Here is a 25,798-nt window from a genome sequence, read left to right on the forward strand (position 1 = left end):
CAGAAACTATTTTATTTTATAGGAAAATTGATTTTTTTAATTTAATAATTAAATTTTATAAATAAACTCATTAAATATTAAAGTAAAAGTAATCTTTTTCGTAAAAATAGAAGTTGAAACAGACCGAGTTTTAAAGATAGTTTATTATTGACTCAATCGAAGTAGTTTTTCTTTTATTAACTTAGGTGATATAAAGTTAGAATGGTGCCAACATAGTGACTGATTATATTTTATACTGTGTATTTGGTAAAGTGGTTTTGGTGGATCCTCCATTTTCAGTTTACGGACGATATCGTCGGTAATTCCTTTGTGATGTTGAATGGTTGATTCCCTCAGTATCTATTTTAATAAAAGGGAAAAAATGCTAATTATAATTAAGGTTATGTTAACCAACAAGGTAAAGCTAGGTTAAAATGCATTTTGTTAAATTATTTTCATTCTTTGAAATAAAAATATTTTAATAATTTTAACCTAAATATAATTAACGTCATTTTAATTTAGATTTTTTATTATTATTATTATGCGCACATTTTTTTTCCGACACAGAACTAGGCCCAAAATTTACTAACAAGCTCATGTGATAAAAGCCCAGTTAGTTTGCAAATTGCAAAAACGCTTTTTTGTTTTTTCTTCGGCTTTCAGCTGTTAGTGTGAAGAGTGAACAAGAAAGAGAAGGACTGCGAAAGTTATGATTCAGTTTTGAGAATATTAGCGAAGAAATTTGAAATCTGCGACTCCAGTAACGAAGGAGGTTCAATTCCTACCGTTTGAACTTTGATTGAACTGCCCTTTTGCAAGGGCTTTTCAAATCCATGGTAACCAAATCAGATGACAGAAGGGAAAATTTTTTGTTACTTTCTGTTTCAGGAAAGCAAGTTGATAGCTTTTGGCGTAGCATAAAGCTCGAGTCATGCGGAGGCATATTCAGCCTTCTGGGGTAGCAACAATGCTTGCTGGATCCATTGGTACGAGGAGGATGATCTCAACTTGGCCTCCTCTCTCTCAGAGAATAAAGCAAACAGGTTTGTGTTCGTGTTCTCTTAGTCAAATGAATGCTGTTATTGTTGATGCCCCTTTCATTGTTAATTATTTTATGTAAATGATTTCATTTACATATATGTAGCTTGTAATCATGTCTGATTGAGTGTGGTTTAAACTAGCAGAAAACGAGATTGTTCAAATGTTTCGCTTACCTAATTCCCATGAGGAAAACCATAACCTTGCCATGAAAGGATGTGTATTGAGGAAAGACCCTTATGCTCGGACATTGGATGAGAGATTCATTAGGATTTTAAAAATATTTAAATGGGGGTCTGATGCAGAAAAGGCCTTGGAAGTGCTGAAGCTGAAGGTCGATGCTCGCTTGGTTCGTGAGGTTCTAAAGATAGATATTGAGGTCAATGTTAAGATTCAGTTTTTTAAGTGGGCTGGGAAGAGGAGGAATTTTGAACATGATTCAACCACTTATATGGCTTTGATACGCTGCTTGGATGAAAATAGGATGTTTGGTGAACTGTGGAAGACAATACAAGACATGGTTAAAAGTTCATGTGCAATTGGTCCTTCTGAACTGTCTGAGATTGTGAAAATCTTGGGCAAGGCTAAGATGGTCAACAAGGCACTGTCTGTCTTTTACCAGGTTAAGGGTCGCAAGTGTAGACCTACGGCAAGGACTTACAACTCAGTTATCTTGATGCTGATGCAAGAGGGGCATCATGAAAAAGTCCATGAGCTGTATAATGAAATGTGCAGTGAGGGTCATTGTTTCCCTGACACAATTACATACAGTGCACTTATATCAACATTTGCAAAGCTAAATCGTGATGATTCTGCCATTAGATTATTTGATGAGATGAAAGAGAATGGATTGGAGCCCACAGCAAAAATATATACAACGTTGATGGGAATATACTTCAAGTTGGGTAAGGTTGAGGAAGCTTTGGATCTTGTAAAGGAGATGAGAATGCGACGGTGTTCCCCAACTGTCTATACTTATACAGAATTGATAAGGGGGCTAGGGAAATCTGGGAGGGTTGAAGATGCATATATAACATACAAGAATATGCTGAAAGATGGTTGTAAACCTGATGTTGTCCTGATGAATAATTTGATTAACATTTTGGGAAGATCAGATTGCTTAAAAGATGCTATTAAGCTTTTTGATGAAATGAAATTGCTGAATTGCACACCTAATGTTGTGACATACAATACCATTATCAAATCTTTATTTGAGGCCAAAGCTCCACCTTCTGAAGCTTCTTTATGGTTTGAGAGGATGAAAAAAGATGGTGTAGACCCCAGCTCATTTACTTATTCTATTCTCATTGATGGTTTCTGCAAAACAAATAGAGTTGAGAAGGCTTTGTTGCTTCTTGAGGAAATGGATGAAAGGGGCTTTCCTCCTTGTGCTGCTGCCTACTGCAGCTTGATCAATACCCTTGGAATAGCCAAGCGCTATGAGGCTGCAAATGAGCTGTTTCAGGAATTGAAAGAGAACTGTGGAGATTCTAGTGCTCGTGTGTATGCTGTAATGATTAAGCATTTTGGAAAATGTGGGCGACTCAACGAAGCTATCAGTCTTTTTAATGAGATGAAGAAACTTGGATGCACCCCTGATGTTTATGCTTATAATGCTCTCATGACTGGGATGGTTAGGGCAGATATGATGGATGAAGCTTTCTCCTTGTTTAGAACTATGGAAGAAAATGGTTGCATCCCAGATATAAATTCTCATAATATCATCCTAAATGGCTTGGCTAGGACGGGTGGCCCAAAGCGTGCTATGGAAATGTTTACAAAAATGAAGAACTCTACAATTAAGCCAGATGCAGTTTCTTACAACACCATTCTTGGGTGTCTTAGCCGAGCAGGTCTGTTTGAAGAGGCTGCAAAACTTATGAAAGAAATGAGTTCCAAAGGATTCCAGTATGATCTCATCACCTACTCTTCAATACTTGAGGCAGTAGGTAAAGTTGATGAAGATTGTAATATGGTAGAGTCATGAGAGCAACTTGTTACTACCTTTTTGAGTGGCTCTGCACTAATGATTTTGAAAGGTCGGAATTGAATTTTTTGAAGGCAAGGTTTAGGAACTGTTGAAAAAAAAAACATTTTTCTGTATATTCTGTTTCAAAAAACAACATAAAAAATATTCATATATTATTGTTTAGAAAAGTTGAAAAATGTAGTGGATCTCAATTTTTTAATAGGAAAAAGTTCTGATGATATTAATCAGCAGCCGCTTAAGCTGCGTCACAGAGCTTATTTTTATTAATACATACACGAATACATTACTTGCACACGCTTCGCAATCCGTTTTATGGGCAATTAAAGAACAATTAAATTCCACTTAACTTTTTATTAGCTTAGAATTTGCATTATTTCTACACATACTCATGCAATTATCACTACCATATTCCTTTCTGTCTTTGCCTCGTATAAAGAGCGGACACAAGTAAGCATGATGGTAGTGAACCGGTGATACACAGCATTTACTTCATCTTCTACATCATATTTGGTTTGTTTTTAATATATTGAGCCGTTGAGGAATATTCTAATATTGGGGCGCATGTTGTTGGCGAGGCTTCTAAACACAATAAGAAATTGTTTTTGTGCAATAAATTCGTAAAATAAATGCAAAAATGTAGGCAAGAAGATTGATGTTACAGAAAGAGAGGAAAAAAATGTTATAAAGAGGGTTGTAAAAAATGTTTATGAATTATATCACTCTAATACAATTTCAATTGCAGACTATTGGAAGTTATATATAGAGCTTTGAAATATACGACGGGCGTATCATTCATTGTCTCGGTGGTCAATATATATTCCATTATTTGCCTTAACAATAGGAACATGCATAAATATGAGTCGGATTCTGAGTCAATTCTTCTTAGTGTTTACCAAATAACGTTGGGAAAAAAGATTTTGTATAATATTGCGGACATGGCTGTGCTTCAGAGTAAGCGCGTCAATTTTATATTTCATAACATGTTTCTCTTTCTACCTTATTTCTTTATTGGAGAGGGGAAGGAGGGGAAAAAAATCTTCGCTTTGTGTTCATCTACAGACAGTGAGTTATAGGGGGTCTATCACTAGGTCAAATCAATTATTCTTCTTTGTAACTCATATTCCCATATGGTCCAAATTTAACATATATCACACAGTATATATGTTAAAAAATTGGTGGACAAAAGCTTCTATCGTTGTTGTGAATTTATTTATCACTCTTCTTCATCATTTGATAGTCGTTGTCTTTTCCCTGTCCTAAGGATGCCCTCCAACTAAAAAGTATTTGTATGCATATGTCAAACCATAGATAGGTTTGACGTACAGACCTAAGATAACAACTCTTTGCTTTGCCTTAAAGTAACCTACAGATTTTATTTTTATTTTTGTCCAAAAGTTACTTGGAGTCTGAAAGGCCATCTAAATTAATTAGTGATGTTAAGAGTCAACTTTAACCGGATTATATCAATGTACTTCTCCATCTTAAAAGGTGAAAAGAACAGATGAAAACCTTTTTTTTTCCAACTAGATTTTAAATTATGGGGATGGGGGTAAAGTGATGTGATTTATATAAAAAGATTGTGTTATGTATTAACAAAAGATCTCGTTAAATATAGCAAAAAAATGTAAAACCATATGAAATTATCGGAATAGGGATCAGAATATAGAATCCTTACTCTAAGGCTAATGGATTGTTGGTGACTGCCGAATTAAAACAGTAGTAAACCCCCTTTCACATTACTAGTACAGTGATGGAGGGTTTGACAAGAACATGGTGGAGATAGCCCGAACTGCATAAACGACATCCATCTGAACTTGACGTAAACCAGACAAAAAATGGGGGGCATCCATCTAACTTGATATAAACCAGACAATAAATTGGGAACAATGCTATTTGTATATAATTTTCCATAAAAGTTGTTTAAATGAAATGTGACCAATCAGTCAATCACGTGTAAATAACCATACATGGGCGATCCAAGTTTTTTTAAATAAAAATAAAAATAAAAATGTCAACTCATATTGTAAAAAGTAATTCATATCATCCAACATTATTAGTAATTTTGATGTGAGAAAGCAGAGCATTAGACTAGACAGGCGTTGAGTACAATTCTAAAAACGGTAACGATAACATGGATCGACTGTCCAGTTTTCATTCCAGTAAAATGCAACATTGCTGGCAAGAAGCAGCAAAATGCCTCAAATATGATACAACTAGCTGTCTAGTGTCTACATTTAATGTTACACAACAATGGGAATAATAATGCATAAGACGTCACAAATTCTCAGCAGAATCATCCTTCTCATTATCTCTCTGCTCTAGTTTTGATATCTCACTCTGCAATCTTTCTAAAATCTGCCTCTTCTGCGTTTCCAATTCCTTATAGAAACCCATCCTCATCTTTTCCAGTTCCACCATCTGCTGCCTTTTACTATTCTCTATCTTCTCATATATCTTACTGAATTTCTGAATGGAACCAGCAAGTAATCTGAAGGAAGAAACACCATCATTTCCCCTTCCTTTCCTTCTTTTCTTTGCTTGAGGTCCATCATCAGAACCTTCTTCACCGGTAGATTCTGTATTCTCAGGACTATCCCTCATTTCATCCAACCCATTTGCACGGTTCAAATAAACACCAGGGTTCATAAAAACATACTCTCCTGAGTCCAAACCACAAGAGAGACCTGCTTGTTGCGGGGGAGAAGACATCAGCCTATCCATTCTTTTAAAATAAACCCATTTGCTAGCTCCACCATCCCCTTCTGGAAACTTAACCTTCTCTTTTTTGTATGTTTTCTTCAATGTATCTAAACGATTTCTACACTGAGTATCTGTCTTCTCAATTTTTGAAACTTCTGATACCTTTTCTGCAACTTCTTGCCATTCCTCAGATCTAAGACTCTTCCTTCCATGTTGAAGGAACCGATCACCCCATGCATCAAGAAGAACAAATGTCTCTTGCTCAGTCCAGTCAGTAAGGGAATTTCTACCCCCAAAAGATGGTTTAGGAGCTGAAGCTGATGGTGCTGGCACCCGAGGAGCAAGTTCATAAGCTGAAATCAAACTCTTCAGCTTTTGCTTTTTTGGGTGCCACTCTAAATCATCCTCAGTCTTCATGACATAACTTTTCTGCTTAGTGTCATCCTCATCATCACCATCATTGTTATTGTTATCATCATTTTCATTACCATGCCCAACCATCTCATCTTCTTCACCATCATTGTCATCAGCATCCTTTTGGGAAAGCTGAACAGTGTTCCTTTGATCAACATCATCATCATCCCCTCCTAACTGCTCTTGGTCATCATCTTCACCTTCTTCATTATTATTATTAGCGCGGCCATATTCATTAGCAACAGAGTGGGAATATGGAGAATTCCTGATAGGAAGTTTCTGCTGATTCAAATAACCATAACCTGGGTGGTGACTAATACCATATGATGAGTTTGAGGGATATCTTGCTCTTGCACCATCCTCAATACCCTCCATTCAGAAACAATTTACAGTTGCAACTTGCAAGGCAACTAAAGCTTAAACTACAGCTATCACTTAAAAAAGTGAGTGAATATAGATTGTAGTATAGTACATATATACTCCAATTTCAACCACAACATTGAAAATTGGTTCTGAATAGATTATAATTCACAGTATCTTTCTTGTATGGAAGCAACGGTGAATATATTGAATTTAGGGGAAAAAATTGAATCAGAGAAACGTATGATTATGATTCGAATTCATTGATGAGATAAACGCAATAATAGTAACATATTCGAGGGAACACTCTTACCTGAAAGAAACGCAATTTTGGTTCTGGGAATTGGCAAAGTATAATCACAAGTTCCCAAACGAAAAGTCGTACAGATAGATGGTGCTCGTTGCTAACGTGAACCGTGTGGCTGTGATAACCCTTTTCCCTTTTTAATTTTATTATTACTTCCCTGCTTTACCCGCACGCATTTTTCAAGCCCACATCTTCATCTACCTGCAATGAAAATTAATTCATATCAATCTGTAACATCTTTTATGCAAATTAACTTCACCATTTAATTTAGACTAAAATAGTAAGAAATTTGTTTTAAAAGGGTAAGAAAAAAGAAAATCACATAACATTAATCAATTATGATTATTAAGAGAAAAAATTAAATCGAAACCTCGAAATTGTGGTTAAAGTTTTTTGTGTGAAAAGTTAGAATTATAATTATCAATAAGCTTGGATGTTATTATATTAATTATGTATATAAAAATTATGTTTGAATATGTTAAATAAAAAATAGTTTGGATTATTTAAAATGTTTTTATGACAAAATCTAGAAACAACATGAAACAGTTTGTAATAATTAATTTTATATTTAAAGTGAAAAAAATTGTAGATAAAATAAACAAATGTAAAATAATGAAAATTTTTAAATAACTATTTTAAAATAAGTTCGTTTACTGTTTAGAAAAATTAGATTAAAAAAATTAATAATTTATAAGTTATGATTAATAAGTTGATTCAAATATTTTATTTCCGAGTCATCTGACTGAATTAAAGTTATGTGATAAAATTAACTTTTAACATTTATAAGTTTTATTTATTTATTTTACCAATTAGCTTTACTAATCGATTAAAAAATCATAAGATTTTAAATAAATCATAAATTTATGTTACTGAATATACTCTTTATCAAGTAAAAAAACTTTTAAACCATTTAAAAAAACCATAGACAGTCTTGCCAAATACACTCTTCATGTTGCATTTAAGGTTTTAAGCTCTTAATTTATTATTGTTTTGTTTGTCCTCACTATTTAATTATAGTTTTTTCAATGTTAATTTGTACTAGTTATTTTATATTTTATCATTTTATCAGCTAACTTATCAGTTCACACCTTCTAACTTTTTTTAGTTTTTTTTTTTACTAGTTTTGTCAAACACATTGATCTATTTATTAATTAAATAAATATTTTTTAGTAATTATCTTGTCAAAATTAATTTGTTTTCTTTTAAATCTCGTAAAATTAAATAGTTAAAAAATTAATTTTCGTTAATTCTTGGAAATTTAAATTATCATGTTATAAAAATTACTTTATTAATTAAATTCACTAGAGACACACTGAATAATCAATTAGTTTATCGAAATTTTAAAAATTGACATGAAACATTTCATTAAAAATGATTAAAATTAAATTTGTAACTAGAAAGAAGACAATAGAGCAAACTTTGAAACACGGGCGAGACAAAAAGGGACCCGCAAAATCATGAAGGTAGGTGACGTTACCCCCATGCTGTTTGCTCACATTTCAGTATTCAAATTTTGTTAATAAATGAATTTTTAAAAATAAGTGCTCTATTTTTAAATTTAAGTTAGAGTTTTACTTAGATAATATATAATTAATTTTAATGCTGATATATTGATTTATTATTTAAAATACTTAAATATTGTATTTTTAATAAAATAAACATTATAATATCTTTACATATTATTATTATTATTTTGTATTGGGCTCCATAGCCATTATTACGTGGTTAATTGGACCCACACAAAATATGAAGTTGTGGACGTTGGTCAGTTACTTTTTGATGCCCCGCTCAGCTTTTGGCTTATGGCGACCCTCTCAACAAGGAAAGCACCTCAATTTAATCACTAAACAAATCAGAATACATTAATTCCAAATTAGTAAAAATTATTACCCCCACTTGTTTGTTCATGGAATTTAATATTAGATTTTGAATGTATCACTAATGATTCTAAATAAAAGTTTTGTAGAATTACAAAAAGTGTCGCCACAAAAAATCATATTTTAAATAAAGTTATTTATGATGTAAAAGTAAATATAAATTATAATAGTTTAATTTATTTTTTTATATTTTATTTTATTAATAAAAATATAATTTTTTTATATAAAAATATAATTTATCATTTTATATTTTTATATTTAATTTATTAGTTTATTTAATAAAATATCAGCTTTACTCGAATCAATTGCCATTTAATGATAGAGAATCTAAGTCCAACATGTTAATAAAGGCTTAGTATAGTTAATATTTTGTTATTTTTTATCTGCACCATTAACGTTTAATGATCATACGTTGTTAAACATTAATAGAAAAATAATTTACTTACAATATAAGATTTATTAATATAATTTTTTTATTGAAATATATTAAAATTTTAATATATGTCTAAGCATACGAAATAAATTTTTATACATATAATTATTTAAAAAATATTATGAGTTAATTTTCTATTTACGTTGTTACTTGCATATTAAAAAAATCGTATATATGTTTTTTAAATTTTAATGTAGTGTAGATTACAAGTTTAACGGAAAGAGACGGGGTTACGTTATTGAAAATTTATAATGTATTTAATAAATATTATAAGAAATGTGCATAATTTTATATAATATACGGCGTACAAGCGTTGTCCGTATTTGTAGCTCACAATCATGAGTGTGAGATGAGAGAGAGAGTACGTTGGAAGACTCAAGGAGTTCACTGTTTCTCTGACTTTGATGCATGCAGGTGAAGAAGGTGAAAACTGAAAAAAATCTGATTGAATGGAAGAAGAAAAATGTGAACAGAGTTATGTTATGTAGTAAGTGTGAACAAGGGTTGGCCTTTGCTGCTGATGTTCATCACTGCAATGTTTCCACATTTGGGTTTCTCGGATTGAGAAAAGTAGGTCGCTCTACAGTAATTTGTCTGCTTTCATTTCTGACCAATCAGATGCATTCTGGGATTTTTTTAATTTTTTTTCTTCTTCAAACGTATATGAATGGTTTTGTTGTTCATTCTAAAGAATGTGTAATGATTTTTTTATTTTTTTTTATGGAAGATAGATTTTTTTGGGTAATAATCAGAAACCTTTTGATGCTTTAGCGAGATTGCTCGATCATATTTTGTTTTGGGAAAATATCAGATTCTGTCTAAGTTGATTTCATTGTTGTTTTTGGAGCGTGTGATGAATACTCTTTAAAAAAAAGATAATGAAAAGATCTTTTGCAATTGCAACCAAGATGTTTGATTGTGATATTCTTCTTAGGAGTTGCAGTTTTATGTGTTTGTTTGTGGTATCATCTGCAAATCTGACTTGTTGGTTTGGACTTTGGAGCTTCAAAAAATATATCCATTGCAGTTTCTTCTACTCTTCTTTTCCCGTTTTTCTAAATCTGACCATTAATCCTGATCAGCTTGGAAACTTCAATGACCCAGTGGACTATAGAAACTTACGATTGATTTTATTTCCTTTTTGGGTTTTTCTAGTCTCCTAGTTGCTTGGTTATTGTTCATAGTTTATATTTTCCAAGTTTGTTTTGAAGCACTTTGTTTGAAAAAGCTTTAATTTGATCAGTTGCTAAAATTCTCATGAGACTCGCCAATCTAAATTTATCACTTCAGATGGAAGTATAGATTCTTCCATTGCTCTTCTTGCAGCAAATATCACATTATGGGGAATTGACATTAATACTCACTTATTTTGAGTGTGAGTTGCAAAAGTTATCAATAGATTTTCCGATTGTTTTAATGACTAGAAGCGCATTTAGTCATTTACTAAAATTTGTAATAATCTTGCTTCTAATGATTGCCAAAATTTGAAAGTTCCATTTCCTCTTATAATATCTGTGTGCTTTAGCCCGGGTTTCATGCATTGCATAGATGTAGTTGTGCGCTTTGGTCATGATTCCTATTGCCTGGAATTAATTCAATGTTGTTTCTTTAGCTTTTTGAATTTGCTGCAGCAAGGAAATGATGATGTCATCCTTTTAAGAGGAATGGAACACTAGGATGATGCTGAAGAAGGGAAAAGGATCATATCTGGAAGATTTGTAATCTCATGGCTGATTCTTCTTCCAATTTCTCTTTACCTTGCGATGCATTAAGCCTAAGACAAATAAGTTTCTCGATTTTCCATTCCTCCGGTTCTAGGTTGGGGGTTGGTGCAAAAGGTTTATCAGATTCTGAATCTGTTTGGAGCCCTACATCTCCTTTGGATTGCAGACTCTTCTCAAATCTTAGCAACCCATTTAGTGTTAAGTCTTCTAGACCTTCATTCAAAACTGGGCATAAGAAGCAGTTTGATTGCAGCAAAGTAGGTCTTGGCATCGTGAGTTCACTTGTTAATGAAACCAAATTTAACAATGACATCTTTGGTAAATTTCAGAGGAAAAATATAATCTTTGGACCTCAGGTGAAAACTGGCATCCTTAAATTCTCAGACAGCAACCATGAATCCCTTACATCGTATTTGAAATCTAATTCCTTGCCCAAAAACTATGTAATTTCACTTCCTTCCGAGACCAGAAGTCCCAAATCTGAAGTGGAAAACTTCGATGATGTCTCCGGAAAGAGAGAGGGCAATTGGGAACCTGAAACTTCCAAAAGTACCATGACTTCTTTGCCAGATTCCATTAGGCCTTCTTCATTAATCAACTCAAATCAAAACTCCATTTTGGGAACCAATGATTTATTTGTACAAAATACATCTACATTAATGAATTTGCCTCCAATGACAAGCAGAAGTTCACAAGTGGATTATGTTTTGAAAGTTAAATCAAATTCTCTTCCAATATCCATTGATTTTAGTAAAGGGTATATAGGTTCACTCTCTGCAAGAGAGATAGAGCTTTCAGAGGATTATACCTGCATAATTTCTCATGGTCCAAACCCTAAGAGAACACATATTTTTGGTGACTGCATTTTGGAATGTCACAACAATGACTTCACTGAGTTCAGCAAGAAAGAAGAACCTGCTTTTGGATCTTCTCATGTTCCTTCGTCTTCTGAAGGATCAGCCCCATATCCTTCTGGCAATGTTTTGAGCTTTTGTTACTCATGTAATAAGAAGTTAGAGAAGGGGGAAGACATTTACAGATACAGGTTTGTCCCAAATATCTCTATGCTTTTGTTACTTCACTCAAGTCTAAAGCATTAGTTGTAATACGTTGTATATTTTGCAGTGATGAGAAAGCATTTTGCAGTTTTAACTGTCGATCAGAGGAAATTTCGGTGGAGGAATTGGAGAGAACTAGTACTAACTCAGCAGAGAGCTCTCCTAACTCGAGTTACCATGATCTCTTCCTCACGGGTCTACTTGTGTCCAAATAACTTGCTTTATTTACTTTGTTGAGAGACAATGTGGACAGCATCTGTCTATGTGGATTTGTTTGTGCTATGGACGATTACAATGCAAATTATTCAGTGTGCTGGTTCTCAAGAACCATATTTCACGGTTTAGTGAGTTATAGCTAGTAAAGGCAGAGTTTTATCCCTTCTGATAACTCGACATATCTGTGCATTGTAATAATGTTCACTAGATGAGTTGAAAGAGGCCACAGGCCCTCGCTCATCAGTTTTTCCTTTCTTTACCTATCTATCATTTTGCTTTTCTACCTTTGCTTAGACCTCATTCGTTACTTCATCATACTGCAAATTTGCCTTGAGATTTCTGTTAACTATACTGGTTTGTATGTTTCATTGTGTGGTCAGCACAGAAATTTGGAATGATAAATTTGTTCTCATACTTGGCTATATATGTATCTTACTCAATTGCACTACTAGAGTGGTTTAATTTATCTTCATTCAGTGAATAACTGATCTATGTAATTAACCATTTCTTTTCAGGGTTTGGGATCTACTCATGTATACATTACGGCACTCTATTAAGTATAGCTGATAAATATGCTTTTACCATGAAACGAAATTACGTAAATCATTTGTCCTAGGAGATTGCATCTCCATGTGCATTGCGAAAATCCGTCTTAATTGTTAGTTTTTTGTTGATAAAGAAGTATGATGAATCATGTTAACGTTATTGGTTAAACCAATATTTTTGTTGAATAACTCATCAACCATTTGTTCTACTTCAATAATTGATAACTTATGAAAAGCGCCACAGGGCAATTCTTGCATCAGTTGATTAAAAGTTTAAAATAATATTAAATTAATTTAATAGGATTATTAGTATTCTCCGATCAGTTATTTTATGCATGTGATTGTACTGGAATTATTCAATCTACAAGATAACACCAAATGGTGATAAAAAGAGAGTTTTTTTTTTTTAAATCAGAAAATGTTGACATCAATTTTAGGATTGATTTTAAAAATGTAAAAATAATGATTTTCTTTTACGTATGAATTTTAAAAATAGTCTCAAGGGCCAAGACTGATATTACCAAGATGAAAATAAAAAATGATAAGAGGAAGGATGTGTGGAATTATATTTTTAGAATAGAGCATTTCCAAAACGACCAATAATAAGCATAAACGACATGCAGAGTCTGACATTGCTTAGTGCAAAAATTGTTATTCCAAAATTTCATCTCACTCCATCGGCCATCGCCAATCCTTGTGTCGCCGATCTCATTCATTCTTTCTCCGATTAGGTTTTCGGAAAGTCTCGCAGAAATCACAAATTCACAACTCGTCAGATTTTGCTCCTACTTCATCTAAATCTCACAGTCTTGCTAGAAAGTAGGAATCTTCTCCCCCTCTTTTCAATTTCGATTACTACGATGATTTTCTACATCTGAGTGCACGTGATGCTGGTTGGAGAGAACTGGAGTTTCTAAATTTGATTGCTTTTATTCGTATCAGGAAGTGGGTGTGATGTTAGGAGTTTAGGATTAGGAAGATCGTGTCTTGATCCGTTTTGAAGGTGAAGGGATTTGAATTCATCGGATTGGGTTTTTTAAGGTGACGGCGTCATGTTCTATGGTGCGGTTGTATGGGACCCTTGGCTTATTGTTGCTCAAATTGTTTGCCTGCAATGCTTATACTACATTACTCTTGGCTTCTTATTGTTCATTCTTGTTGGAACTCGCGATTCTAGAATGAGCCTCGTTTATTTCTTTGATTTTGTTACCATCACTACTTCTACCATCACCGGTTGGTGTGTCATTGCATCGTTTCTCCTCACCTCCTTTGCAGGGTAAGGACTTTGACGACTCATTCATTCTATTCGGTGACTGTGTTATGTTATCTGATGTGTTTCTTTATTCATGATAGTTTTTTTAGTTTTAGTATTAGTGAAAGTATTCTTATTTAGTAGCTCAAAGATTTGTACTGCTTTCCTTGTTATTATGCAGGGCAGTGTATATGCTTTATTTGATTCAAAGAGCAAAGAAGTGCTTGGATTTTTCAGCCACTCTCTACATTGTTCATCTTTTTATATGCATTGTATACGGGGGTTGGCCATCCTCATTAACTTGGTGGGTTGTGAATGTCACCGGAATCGCTGTGATGGCTCTGCTAGGTGAATACCTGTGCATAAGGCGAGAACTCCGGGAGATACCAATAACGCGATATCGTTCAAGTAAGAACTTTCTCCTTCATGGACGCGTTTCTGGTCAATTGGACGTGTGTCATTTATAAAATTGTATATCTGTGATATATTAGATGTTGTGTTATGTTATTTTTTGTTGTGTGTATGTTTTGCTTCAGAAGTCTGTCGAAGTCAAATGTTAGGCAAGCATTTAAATCCACCCCAAGTTGTGGCACTTATTTCTTTCTCTCTTTTGTTTTTGTTTTGGTTTTTTCTCTTCAATTGGGATATTTATGCTCAGAAAGAACATGAATTTATGCGTTGTGCTTTGCATTGTCGTGTCAATTTGATTTTCTTCTTGTAAACTGTCAGAGATGCTATCGTTTGGATTTAACATCATTCATCTATTATGAATGTTTCACCAATTACTGGTTGATTATTCCTGTGATTTTATACAGTTTAGTTCCTTGCAGGTGTTTGATTAGCTTAGGTAACTTGAATGTTGAAGTCAAGAAAAAGTTGAATTGTGGGATGGTAACGGCGGTTGTTTCTATACATTGGATGATCCCCAAGACAGAGCCCACAGAGTGCTTAACGTTGGATGTCATTCAAGGAACTACATTTTCCTTTGTAGTCTTTGCTAGTTGAAGTAGACTTAATCATAGATAACTTGACGGGACATGGACAGAAAAAAGGGATAACTCGAGTGGACTAGGTGCACCATTTTTCTGGAAAGTCGAGTAAGTGGTTCACTTGTTCTTATTCTTTTTCTCGCTCCACTCCTCCCTATTTTTAATCAAGATCATTTAGTTGATGGTGTTCCTATTCTTTTTAGTTCTTAGTTCTGTTCAAAATCTTGAAAATATATTTTAAGTGGATGTCAAATAGCAGAATGGATCACTTTGACTTGATTTTAACTCTGTCAATTGTGTGCGAGATTATTTGACAAGCATGTGCACATTTGGTGGTTCGCGTTGATAGAGATAGTAAATTTTAAGATTTTAATGTTCTTTTACCTTCAAATGCTAAATCACCCTTAAATCTTGGAAGTGCATGTTGCCGTGATTTCTTCATTTCCCACCTCAAAAGACGATGTTGATGTCTAAGCCACACGTTAGTTGATTTGTTTTTAGTCTTTTGGTACTAAAGCTTGTTTAAATGAAAACGAGAAGGGACACTTTATTTGCTCTTAGGCAATCAAATTCCTCTATTTATTGTTCATTGAAAGGCTGTGCTTCTGCTAACGTGGTCTGATATTAATATGCCGGCAATCTTCTTTTGATAAAATAACAGCAACTGCGTTGAACCCTCCTGAAATTTATTCAAATCGTAATAATTTTTTAACTGTTCGTGGATTTGAACTTACAAGTTCAAATTCTTTACTTCTTTCCTGGCTTAATCAATCACGATGCTGTATGTATTCCAGGTTTGCTGCATCCGCGTACGTATCTGGTCATTGTAACAGAAAATGGGGCTTGGCCATTTTAGTAGTTTGCTCTGAAGTGTCCTACGTCCTACTATTTTGTATGTCGTCGGGCCTCCTCTTGTAACCTTGACTAATTAAATGTTACTATAATATCATTATCCGTATTTCATTATGATAACTACTTATCAGGTCTGATCACTCTTATGACATGATAACACATCATTTTATATAATGGGTAGCTTTAAGATGAATATAATCAAGTAAGAAATTATGCAGAATTTTTTATCTTCACGAAAGTACCCCACCACGCAGGTGGAATGGTTAGAGAAGCTCGGTGAAGACCTATGGGAAGAGAGAAAAAAAATTATGTAAAAAGCATTATGAGATTTGAATTTGCACACTTTTACTTTTTGTCTCACATTTGTATTACCTAGACAGTTTTAATAACTAAACTAGTGTGGATTTTGTAAGAGGACCATTTTCCGTCAGAAATTTTATTTATTTTTTTCACTCAAGTTTTTTACAAGAATAATGTTATCAAAGCATCCCTCTCGGATTCTTTTCCCTCTTACAAAAAGCAAAATTGTCAAAATAGCAGAAACTATAACATTAACATCAGCATGACCATCAACCTGAGATAAGAAGCATTCTTTTTTTCTGAATGGACAAAGTCCTTGATTTTCAAGGTACCTCTCTTTTTTTAGGGGTGATGTTGTTTTCAAGGTTTCTACTAATAGAAATTAGACTGTCTCGGAAATTTAAACAAGAGTATTTCTCGCAGGCAAAAACTTCTAAGGTTAGAGTTTATCCCCTTAAGTTTGATGGTTCCTGTTACTTCTTTCTCCCCATAATGGAATATCAAGGCTGAGCTTTCCAGAGTGATGAAATGTCAGCCACGGCTTCTCCCACTGTGAGATAAACTCCTTTTAATCCAAAGGAATCCAAGATTTTTGAAGTATGCAATTTTTCCATCACATTTCCAACAGGATTTGCCAACACAAGCTGCAGTAGCCAATTATAAATGTAGAAGTTAGAAAGAAAATCATGATAGTTTTATAGGCCTTCTGACATTTCAATTAGTGCCTGTACCTGAAGCGATCTATTCTCCAGCATCTTTCTAAGTTCACATAAAGTGTCAAGCCCGCTTGTGTCTATGGCCGTGACAGCTGAGAAAACAATATTGTGAAGTCAAAATGTGCCCAAACCTTAGATAACGTGGTGTAAGTCCAATGAAATAGTACCTGTCATGTCTAAAACTACGCACTTCAACGGAGCTCCATTATTTGCTTTTATATGCTCTTCTTCTTCTCGAACCCATCTCAGCATTCTGTAGCAAGAGAAGCTCTCAATCATATGGGCTCATTGATTCACTCAAAGCAACTTGCTGAACTTAATGAATTGATATTCTAGAGATCCCATTAACTAACCTTTCTTGAAGGTAAGTTGAATTAGCAAAATAGATTGGAGACTCAACAGCCAAAATGAGAAATGAAGGAATTCTTAAAGCTTCTTTGTATTGGTTTATGTTGTGGAATATTTGTGTTCCTGGTATATTCCCCAAAACCAAAGTGTTTGGTCGAGAGACATGAAGCAGAATCTTTAGGACTGATATGGAAACCTGAAAGATTTTGGACAAGTCAGTTAGTATTTTGCACATAACAATTGCATTATCATGCTACATATATTAGCCCAAAATTAACAAACTATCAGCTTACCGCTATACCAAGGCCTAAAGGCACTGAAATGAACAGAACCCCAAAAAAGGAGCACAAACAGGCCAAGAAATCAAGTTTGTCAACCTTCAACAATTTATATGCAGATTGATAGTCTATTAGCCCAACCACAGCAGTGATGATAATGGCAGCTAAAACAACATTTGGTGTATAGTAGAACAGAGGCATGAGAAACAGCAGAGTCACTAGAACAGCTGCAGCCATGATTATATTTGAAACTGCTGTCTGTGCTCCAGCATTGTAGTTAACAGCCGATCGAGAAAAAGATCCTGCAAGTATATTTTTTCAAAAAGAAAATAAGCTTTCTCAAAATTTATGCTTCTTCGAAAGAAAACTAGGCATATGTCAAATTTCATAATTACTACCTGTTGTAACATAGCATGATGAACAAGAACCGGCTATGTTCATAAGACCAATAGCCATCATTTCTTTGTTTCCATCCACCTGGTAGTTCTTAAGTGCTGCAAATGTTCTACCTACAGCAATTCCTTCCTGAAACAGAAGAAAATATGGTTTGATTGGAGTCAATGACAGTCAAATAAAACGGCATAGTATGTTACCTCTGTAAGCGAATAGTTATGTCAAATATAAGAGGATGCATATCAGACATCTTCTGTGACCAACAATAGACAACAGTGTTACAAGTTTTGGGTCAACTTACAGTGAGAGATAAGATCCCTGTGACAATGCCGGTTTTGATAGCAAGAGCCAAGTAGGGACCGCTGAAGTATAACATGTTTGATGATGGTGGGTTAAGGCCCTTTGGTAAGTGCCCAATCTGCCAGAGATAGACGGAGAAGTAGTTATTAGAAAAAGAAGCTACTAGTGGTAGCGTGCTGACTAAACCAATGATCAAGTATCTGTCTTACAACTGCAATATGATGAGTCTTATTTCTCAGAAGAAAGACCACAATGGTTGACAGAATAACTGATGTCAACGGGGCAGCTGCTGAAACCCAGAATAGTTTTGGTTTCTTCAAGCTCTGTTGCAATCATTAAAAACTGTCAGAACTTAGGGAGAAAAAATTGAGTAGTCAAAGCAATTGTAAGTAGCATGTATATATGTGTTTGTGCAACAGAAAGAAACTTACAATGTGCCTTGTTGTCAGCAGGAAGGCCAGGAAGCTGAATCCCAGAAGAATGGTTTGCCATGACCACTGCAAAGTTGCTCAAATAAGTTAGTGAACATGCATTTATTTACGCTTACATTGACAAGTACCTTTCATTTAAAAGCAACCCTCAATTCCCTAGCACTTAATTTAGGATTATAGAAAGGAAGAAAAAAAATAAAATAAATCTTTTTACGATTATTATTCTCTAAGAAAAAGAAAAAAAAAGGAATATGATTCCTTAATGTGATATAATACTCCAAGAAAACGTATCTAACATAAATAGCCATCCTTCGCTTATCAATCATGAAGTGCAATGATAGGCTAAATTCTTAAAACAGAATCAGTGCTACCGGAATGTTTGAAAGAGTTGTGTGGTGGGGAAGAATTTTTTCTTTTCTAGGTAGCTTTACTTGAGTATAAGCATTCACCTTTTGAAGGAAGTGAAACAGTGACCAGAAAAATATCAAAGTAGTTTTTCGTGGCTGTTTTTATTTTTTAATTTCTCAATTTTACTCGTATTTCAAAAACCAAACTTAGGTGGCTTTGAAGTCATTAAAAATTATGATTTAATTTAGAAATCAATTTTCATCTTTGGTATTCATGATAAAAAAAAAAAGAGTTAAATTAATTTATACATTAAGTTAAACGTTAGTAACACAATAGTGATCGGTAATTTACTTTATTATCATGCAATAGGGTAAGCGATTAAATGACTACAGACAAATACATCATTTTCAAATATTAAAATCATTTACAATCCTCTCTAATCGAAACAAAATTGAATGAATTGTTTTTATAACATTTTATATAAAAATTCTAAAAAATTTGATTCCAGACATCCTTAAATTAAACTCAAACGGAACAAATTTGATGCTCATGGTGGAGCTCCGTACCTCGTCTCTACGCTCGAAAACAGAGACCAACACGGGAACTATTTGCATCTTGTTAGTAAAGTGCACTATTCCTAGTAACCCCTTCAGCTGCTGTAATGACACAATGATCGCAGCACCGGCCATGAATCCCACCAGCGTTGCCTTCGACAGAAAATCAATTATAAAGCCTAACCTGAACACAGAATAAAACCTTATTTTAATCATAAAATCTAACGACCCAATGAAAAAAATAATCCGAAAATGCATGTTTTCAATTAATACCTTAATATACCCAAAGAAGCTTGGAATACCCCGGCAAAGAAAGTGGCGGTGAAAGCCAATCCCAGGTAGAGAATTGGGTCTTGAGTATAAGAAACTGTCTCACTTAGCATAGACCCCATAACCAATGATGCAATGGAAACAGGTCCAACCCCAAGATGTCTAGAACTACCAAGGAGCGAGTATATCAATGGAGGCACAAAACTTGAATCTGCATGACATATATTCAAACCATTTAGAACCTTACTTCTTCATCATCATAATATTCACAATAACTCAATGCCATGGCATGTGAAAATTACAAAAAAGAAAAAATACTTACATAATCCAACAATAGGTGGCAAGTTTGCAAGCTTCGCATAACTGATTCCCTGAAAAGAAGTAATAAAGTTGAAATGTTAAATAAATACGAATATTATGATATCTTATCATAGATAATAATAAGAGAAATGTTTGAATGAAAAAACCTGAGGAATGGCAAGGCTAGCAATGGTGAGGCCAGAGATGATGTCAGAGCGGAGAAGTGTGAGATTGTACTGAGGAGCCCATTGGAAAATGGGGAACAAGTATTGAAGAGCGAGGGTGAACTTCATGAACCACGTTTGGTTCTTGAAACGGTAGAGAGGATCATCTGGGAAGAAGATTTCTGAGAGTCTGTGTCTGAGTTTGTGGAGTGTGGTTCGGTGTGGTGGTAACCGCACTGCATGGATTTGCAACGATGGCATTGGTATTTCGGTTTGGATTTTGATGGTGCTTTCGGTTTCATGGCTATCAAAGTGGTCCACTCTGTTTGAGTTCACACCCATTGTTCTCTGTTCTCTGTTCTCTAACGGTTTCTCTTACACAACAAACGCCATGAATGCCAATTTATAGGAAAGACATGTCCCGTCGTTACTCTATTCCTTATCACTGCTTGTAGGGCCATCGTCTCACTTCCCTCCTATAGTGTTACGCTTATTATTATTAAAGCTACCATTTTTTTTAATATTTTCTTAACTATTTATTTTTTTAAAATTTATTTTATTTATCTTTAAAATAAATTTATTACCTTTTAAAAATAATTTTAATTTTTACATGATCTATATATTAAAATACATTATCAATATATTTCTTACGTTATTTAATATAGAAATTAATAATTTTACTGATATGATAATTATATATGATTGGATGATAGTATAAAAAAGATTACATTATTGATGTATTAAAATTTTAATTTTAATTTTAGATTATTAAAAAAATTATGTAAAGTGTATTTATAAAAAGAAATATATTGACCATGTTTATTTTATTACTAAAATGTAATTACAATCCTCAATATTTTAAACTTCTTGGATGCAGTTTTTTTTGTTTTTTTTTGCGTTGCATCTTCTTGCTTAATTTAATGATTCCGGAGAGAGAAAAGTTAATTATTAGTATATATAGTATTTGAATTTCATATAACTAACTGGAGAGGAAAAAAAATCAAACTAAAATACATTTATTCTTATCTTTAATTGGAATAATATTTAGTGGAAAAAAATATGTTGGCCCTTAATTGAGAAAATGTCCAAAATAAAATACACATTTAAACAGAAAAGTGTCAAGTGTTTTGGACAAATGGACCAACATAGAGACTCCATGAAATTGACGATAGTGGAAAATGAATTTAAATTTATTTACTTTGTCCTTTTTTGGATAAATTATTTTTATTAAAACTAATATAAATCAATCCCTTAATCGTAATCTGTCTGACTTAGTGCTATATATATATATGCAAAATATGTTAGGCAACGTTTGTGAAAATATTTTTAATATAAACAAATTAGAAAGCACAGACTTCTAAATTTTTAAAATATTTGTAATATATATTGAAGGGCACACAATTATAAAAATTGGTATATAGTAAATCTTTATTGACGATAATGTATTATAATATTAAATGTCATAGTTTTTATTAATTTTATTATTTATTAATTTTTATGCTAATGGATATTATTAGAAAAATTGATTAAAAACAATAAAAAATTTATTTAAATTAAAATACAATAATTTTATTGATATAGTGCGTTAAAATTATAAATTTAAATTTAAAATATAATTTTATTGAAATGTAATTTATCTAAAAAATTACTTAAAGGCATACAATAAAAATTTATAAATGATAATTTTGTATTAAAAATAAAAAAATTCAATACATTTACAATACTAAAATTATAATTCTCAATACAAAATTACTATTTCTTAATTGATTATTATATGTTTATTTTTTTTTTTAATTTGACATAGTGTATCAAAACTCAACATTTAAAAAGTGGGTAAATATCACTTATTCTCCTCAAGGTTTTTTAATGACCCTAAATCCTATTTTCACCCAAAATTTATGTTTCACCTCAAATCTCACAAGCACAATTAAACTTAACATATATATAACCACACATTATTAACTATACATATTTACCTCTTTCATAAAAAATAAAATAAAATAAAAAAAACTTATCGTTAATTAAGAGTAAGGAGACACCAAAACATAATAACATCTTTTTGTCTCATCAACTAAACAATAATTGTATCAATAAATAAGAAGGATGAAGCCATGACAAAAATCATATGCCAACCTTTGATATTTTTCAAAGTTAATATTAAAATAAGTTAAAAAAAATAAAAATACTCGTGAGTAAATAAATTGTTCACGTATCCTAAAAGATCTTTATTCACCATGACCATCTTTTGTATAGATGTGTATTCCTAAGATGCATGTTTGAACTTTTGATTTCTTGTTGCATTTCTAAACATAATCAATCTTGCAAAAGAATCTTTTCTTCATATGGCCGTTCAATCAGCTCTTTACACTAACTCATAGTTTTATGCCAAAGGATGAATCCCATCCTTTCAACTCCACTGCACTTTTCCCCTTTCTTTCCCACCTTTTCTCGTTAAAAAATTATATATATATCTCATCGGATCAATATAAAAAATAACTACTTTTTAAATTTAACAATAACAAGCTAGCTTTTATAACTTCAGTCGCTCTCACCTATGCCACTAAGAGTGATAATGCGCCATTAGAATTGAGTAAATAACAAGCTAGCTTTTACACGTAACACTTGCTCTGCCAAATAACAGTTTGGTTTTGGCAAAATAGTCTTGTCATTCCATTTTATTTTGCCGCCAATTCTTTTCTTTATTTATGCCAAAATGAAATGAAAATATATTTAAATATATACTGGTTGGTTATATAATTAAAATATTCATTATAAGAATTGCATAACTGTTTTAAAAATAAGATAGGTTTACTTTTTAATACAATATTAAACTTAATTTATTAATATTAGACAACTTCTAAATATTCAGTCCCATAAATTTTATAAACATGATGATTAGTTTTGGACTTAACTAAAAATATGATATATGATAAGATCAATGTTTTTCATATGATCTAAATCATTATTTTTTAAACTACTTTTAAAAGTGACTTAAATTTAATTTTTTAATATTCTTTGTATGAAAGTGGCTATTTAATTTTTTTTCCTACGGCAAATGCTTGGGAGGAAGATAAATTTCCTTTCCTTTGCAAATAATATCTGGAGAAGCTAAAATGGATAGTGATGTTATCTAATAAACAAATTTAAAGTAGGTCTCTGAATAACACAAAACTAAAAATAATTCATGTGGATCATAAATTCGGTAAATGCAGAAAACTGAATCTTTGGTGATTTGACCTTATAATTTATTTTGCATAGTGACGCTTTTTTATTTTAAATTTTATCTTTATGCAAACTTGTTTTTAATTTACTTTTATATGTATAATTAATTTAAATTTGATTGTGTTATTTATTTCTAAACACTATAATATTGTTGGTTAAAATTTGAAGACAAAACATCATATGAATTAAATTCAAAATAAACATCATGAATAAAGATAAAAATATATTTTAATCATTTATTTTATTTCTCTCCACACATTTTTCATAACTTATAATTTTTAATAAATTTTAATTTATAATTAAAGTTGTATTGGACTAACACAAATTAGTCTAAATGGCAAACATTTAAATTTAAGTTCTTATTTATACTAAATCTCTGCGGGACTTGGGTTGAATTTGGATTAAACAGAATAAAAAAAAAAGAAAAAGTTAGTATTAGAAACTGATCCGTGCTTGGAAGAACCAGCCTCGTCAAAAAGTTGTTTTCCTTTTGACTCCTCCAATGATTAAGGCAAGTGCGTGAGATGTTGGCAACCAAGTCATGCAAATCCTCTTCCAATGTGGCAACACTGCTCTGCAGGACCCAATTAGCTAAATATATCAGAAGAAAGAACAAGATCTCCATATTCTGTACATGCATGATCTTATTGAAAATCAAGAGGTGGTTACTATGCATACATAGTTTTCTTCTACATTCTTCCTCACCCACTTCTCTTTTTCTTGTGATTCAGATTAATTCAAAATATGTTTAAACATGATTATTACTTCTGCCTTTGTTTATTTAACAAATTGAGGTAATTAACATCAATTAATTACTTGCTTTATAAGATTGTAATCTCACAAAAAAATTAAATCAACTCCTACCTCCGTCCTTCTTTGACTGAAATGGGTCGAACATAATTAGACCTACCGTTTATATATATAATTAAGTTCTTTCTACATGTTGCATACCAAACCGTGAAGAATGAAACGGCATGTAAAGTAGTTCTTAAAGCCAATAACGAGCAACTAAGGTAGGTTTGGTTAGGAAAATGTTACAGTTTATGCGTTAATGGAAGGCAATAAGACCCCATCCATATCCCCCACTTTGAAGATCCACCATTACATGGTTTACATCTGGATTGCTAATTATAAAGGCAAAAGAAAAAATTAGTATTTTCATCCCACGCATAATTTGGCCGCTGATTTTAATGATTTCAGGATCACTTTGATTATTTATAAAACTGATTCCATGAGCCCACCACTAATTCCATCACTCTTTCTCAACAGTGTAAGGTTCGGTACTCAGTGTCTATCCCTTAGTACTGTAAATTCTTTACTTTGAAAATCATTCTGCAAAGCCTCAATTGAGTATTCCTTGTGGGTCAGTTCAAAGATGAAAGTTGAGGAAATTGAGTACTTAAAAAAAGAACTTGTCGAAGTGCTCTATTTGTATTGATAATAAGAACAAGTTGTACTCCTAATTAGCGACATAACGGTCATTCATATAAGACTTCCTAAAGGCGTTACTTTGATAAATAAATGCAAGTAGAAAGACAAAATGGACATTCTTAAGGATCCAGTTAATAGCTCAAAGTTAGGTATATGAACAATTTGTTCCTTTGTTTTCCTCCATTTGCCACTAAGTAGGTACAGTTGGTTCCTTACTTCTTTAACATGAAGCAAACATTTCCCTCATATATTTTGAACCACTTTTCTTCTTTTTGATTTTTTACTTTTTGGTTTTTGTGAGAACCATTTGCTTCAAACTCAAAAAGTTGAGTGGTACATGTCTTAAACCAAGTAAGGCCCCTCAGTGCAGAGAATCAAAGAGAGTCAAAAGTTTGTGCAGGCTCAACCACTAGTGACTCACGTTGGCCCGTTAATACATATCAATAGCCACTAATAATATTGAGGGAAAGTAGATTTTTCGGCTTATGTGGAAGACATGCTAGACTTAGACTTAGGAGTAGATTCTATTTCTCCTGTTTACTCAATTCAATAACTGAAGGGGAAAGGGACATACTAGTGTACGCGGCGAGGGAGGGTTGCGTTTGATTGCTGCATGTCAGGAATAGGATTGCCAAAGATAAGGAAAAAGCTTTGGCATGATCAATAAGGTACCCACAATTGATGGATCAGATTCTTTGCGAATTCAAAGGAACACAATTGATGGAGCAGATGCAATTTCGTTTCTCTTTAGACTCCTTCTCCCATTTTGAGAGGTTCTCTTCTTAGTGTGAATAAAATAAAGGTTTGATGGAACACATGGCTTGCCATCAATGACAGCTGAAATTTAAGATAGCTATTTTGTTGTAGGTCAGCGTTGAGATCCTAATTCCTGTACATTGATTTTATTTAGCTCATAGGAATTTGATTCTTCCTTCCCAAATCATCTTACCCAGATTTCTTAATTTAAAGCTACTTTCTTCTTATAGCACTTGCCGAAAATTTTATCAAG

The 25,798-nt window shown here is 32.7% G+C and overlaps 5 protein-coding genes across 9 annotated transcripts; 3 read left to right on the forward strand and 2 right to left on the reverse strand.

The window, feature by feature from the left end:
* Positions 1–611: 611 nt before the first annotated feature.
* Positions 612–3,346, forward strand: LOC113855298 (pentatricopeptide repeat-containing protein At3g16010). Of its 2 annotated transcripts, XM_027486882.1 has the most exons (3): positions 613–751; positions 868–1,022; positions 1,164–3,346. In XM_027486882.1, the coding sequence occupies exons 2-3, from the start codon at positions 911–913 to the stop codon at positions 3,002–3,004; spliced, it is 1,953 nt and encodes a 650-aa protein (XP_027342683.1). In that variant the 5' UTR covers positions 613–751; positions 868–910; the 3' UTR covers positions 3,005–3,346. The 2 variants fall into 2 exon arrangements, with proteins under 2 accessions (XP_027342682.1, XP_027342683.1); XM_027486881.1 differs by having other exon boundaries at positions 612–1,022; positions 1,164–3,243.
* A 1,740-nt stretch (positions 3,347–5,086) lies between these two features.
* Positions 5,087–6,901, reverse strand: LOC113854955 (trihelix transcription factor ASIL2-like). The gene has a single exon (XM_027486315.1). The coding sequence runs from the start codon at positions 6,494–6,496 to the stop codon at positions 5,282–5,284; it is 1,215 nt and encodes a 404-aa protein (XP_027342116.1). The 5' UTR covers positions 6,497–6,901; the 3' UTR covers positions 5,087–5,281.
* Positions 6,902–9,428: 2,527 nt separating this feature from the next.
* Positions 9,429–12,360, forward strand: LOC113855015 (FCS-Like Zinc finger 10-like). 2 transcript variants are annotated; one of them, XM_027486430.1, is made up of 3 exons: positions 9,429–9,668; positions 10,711–11,867; positions 11,948–12,360. In XM_027486430.1, the coding sequence occupies exons 2-3, from the start codon at positions 10,825–10,827 to the stop codon at positions 12,093–12,095; spliced, it is 1,191 nt and encodes a 396-aa protein (XP_027342231.1). In that variant the 5' UTR covers positions 9,429–9,668; positions 10,711–10,824; the 3' UTR covers positions 12,096–12,360. The 2 variants fall into 2 exon arrangements, with proteins under 2 accessions (XP_027342231.1, XP_027342232.1); XM_027486431.1 differs by having other exon boundaries at positions 10,730–11,867; positions 11,948–12,359.
* A 900-nt stretch (positions 12,361–13,260) lies between these two features.
* Positions 13,261–15,931, forward strand: LOC113856667 (protein SYS1 homolog). Of its 3 annotated transcripts, none has more exons than XR_003502912.1 (4): positions 13,261–13,917; positions 14,075–14,301; positions 14,724–14,990; positions 15,677–15,931. XR_003502912.1 is itself a non-coding variant. In XM_027488614.1 (4 exons), exons 2-4 carry the CDS (start codon positions 13,694–13,696, stop codon positions 14,729–14,731), a joined length of 459 nt encoding a protein of 152 aa, XP_027344415.1. In that variant the 5' UTR covers positions 13,261–13,460; positions 13,584–13,693; the 3' UTR covers positions 14,732–14,982. The 3 variants fall into 3 exon arrangements, 2 of the variants coding, with proteins under 2 accessions (XP_027344415.1, XP_027344416.1); XM_027488614.1 differs by lacking the exon at positions 15,677–15,931 and having other exon boundaries at positions 13,261–13,460; positions 13,584–13,917; positions 14,724–14,982; XM_027488615.1 differs by lacking the exon at positions 15,677–15,931 and having other exon boundaries at positions 14,709–14,982.
* A 423-nt stretch (positions 15,932–16,354) lies between these two features.
* On the reverse strand, positions 16,355–20,508 carry LOC113856665 (probable sulfate transporter 3.4). Its single transcript, XM_027488610.1, has 13 exons — positions 20,140–20,508; positions 19,995–20,043; positions 19,676–19,883; positions 19,415–19,586; positions 18,501–18,566; positions 18,279–18,392; positions 18,071–18,187; positions 17,775–17,901; positions 17,392–17,678; positions 17,104–17,294; positions 16,918–17,003; positions 16,766–16,842; positions 16,355–16,678 (listed from the first exon to the last, which is right to left on the reverse strand). Exons 1-13 carry the CDS (start codon positions 20,476–20,478, stop codon positions 16,535–16,537), a joined length of 1,977 nt encoding a protein of 658 aa, XP_027344411.1. The 5' UTR covers positions 20,479–20,508; the 3' UTR covers positions 16,355–16,534.
* Between the last annotated feature and the right edge of the window lie 5,290 nt (positions 20,509–25,798).

The sequence above is a fragment of the Abrus precatorius genome, unplaced genomic scaffold (assembly GCF_003935025.1).
Source record: "Abrus precatorius isolate BTA unplaced genomic scaffold, Abrus_2018 Scaffold11, whole genome shotgun sequence".
In the NCBI taxonomy this organism is placed as follows: Eukaryota; Viridiplantae; Streptophyta; class Magnoliopsida; order Fabales; family Fabaceae; genus Abrus; species Abrus precatorius.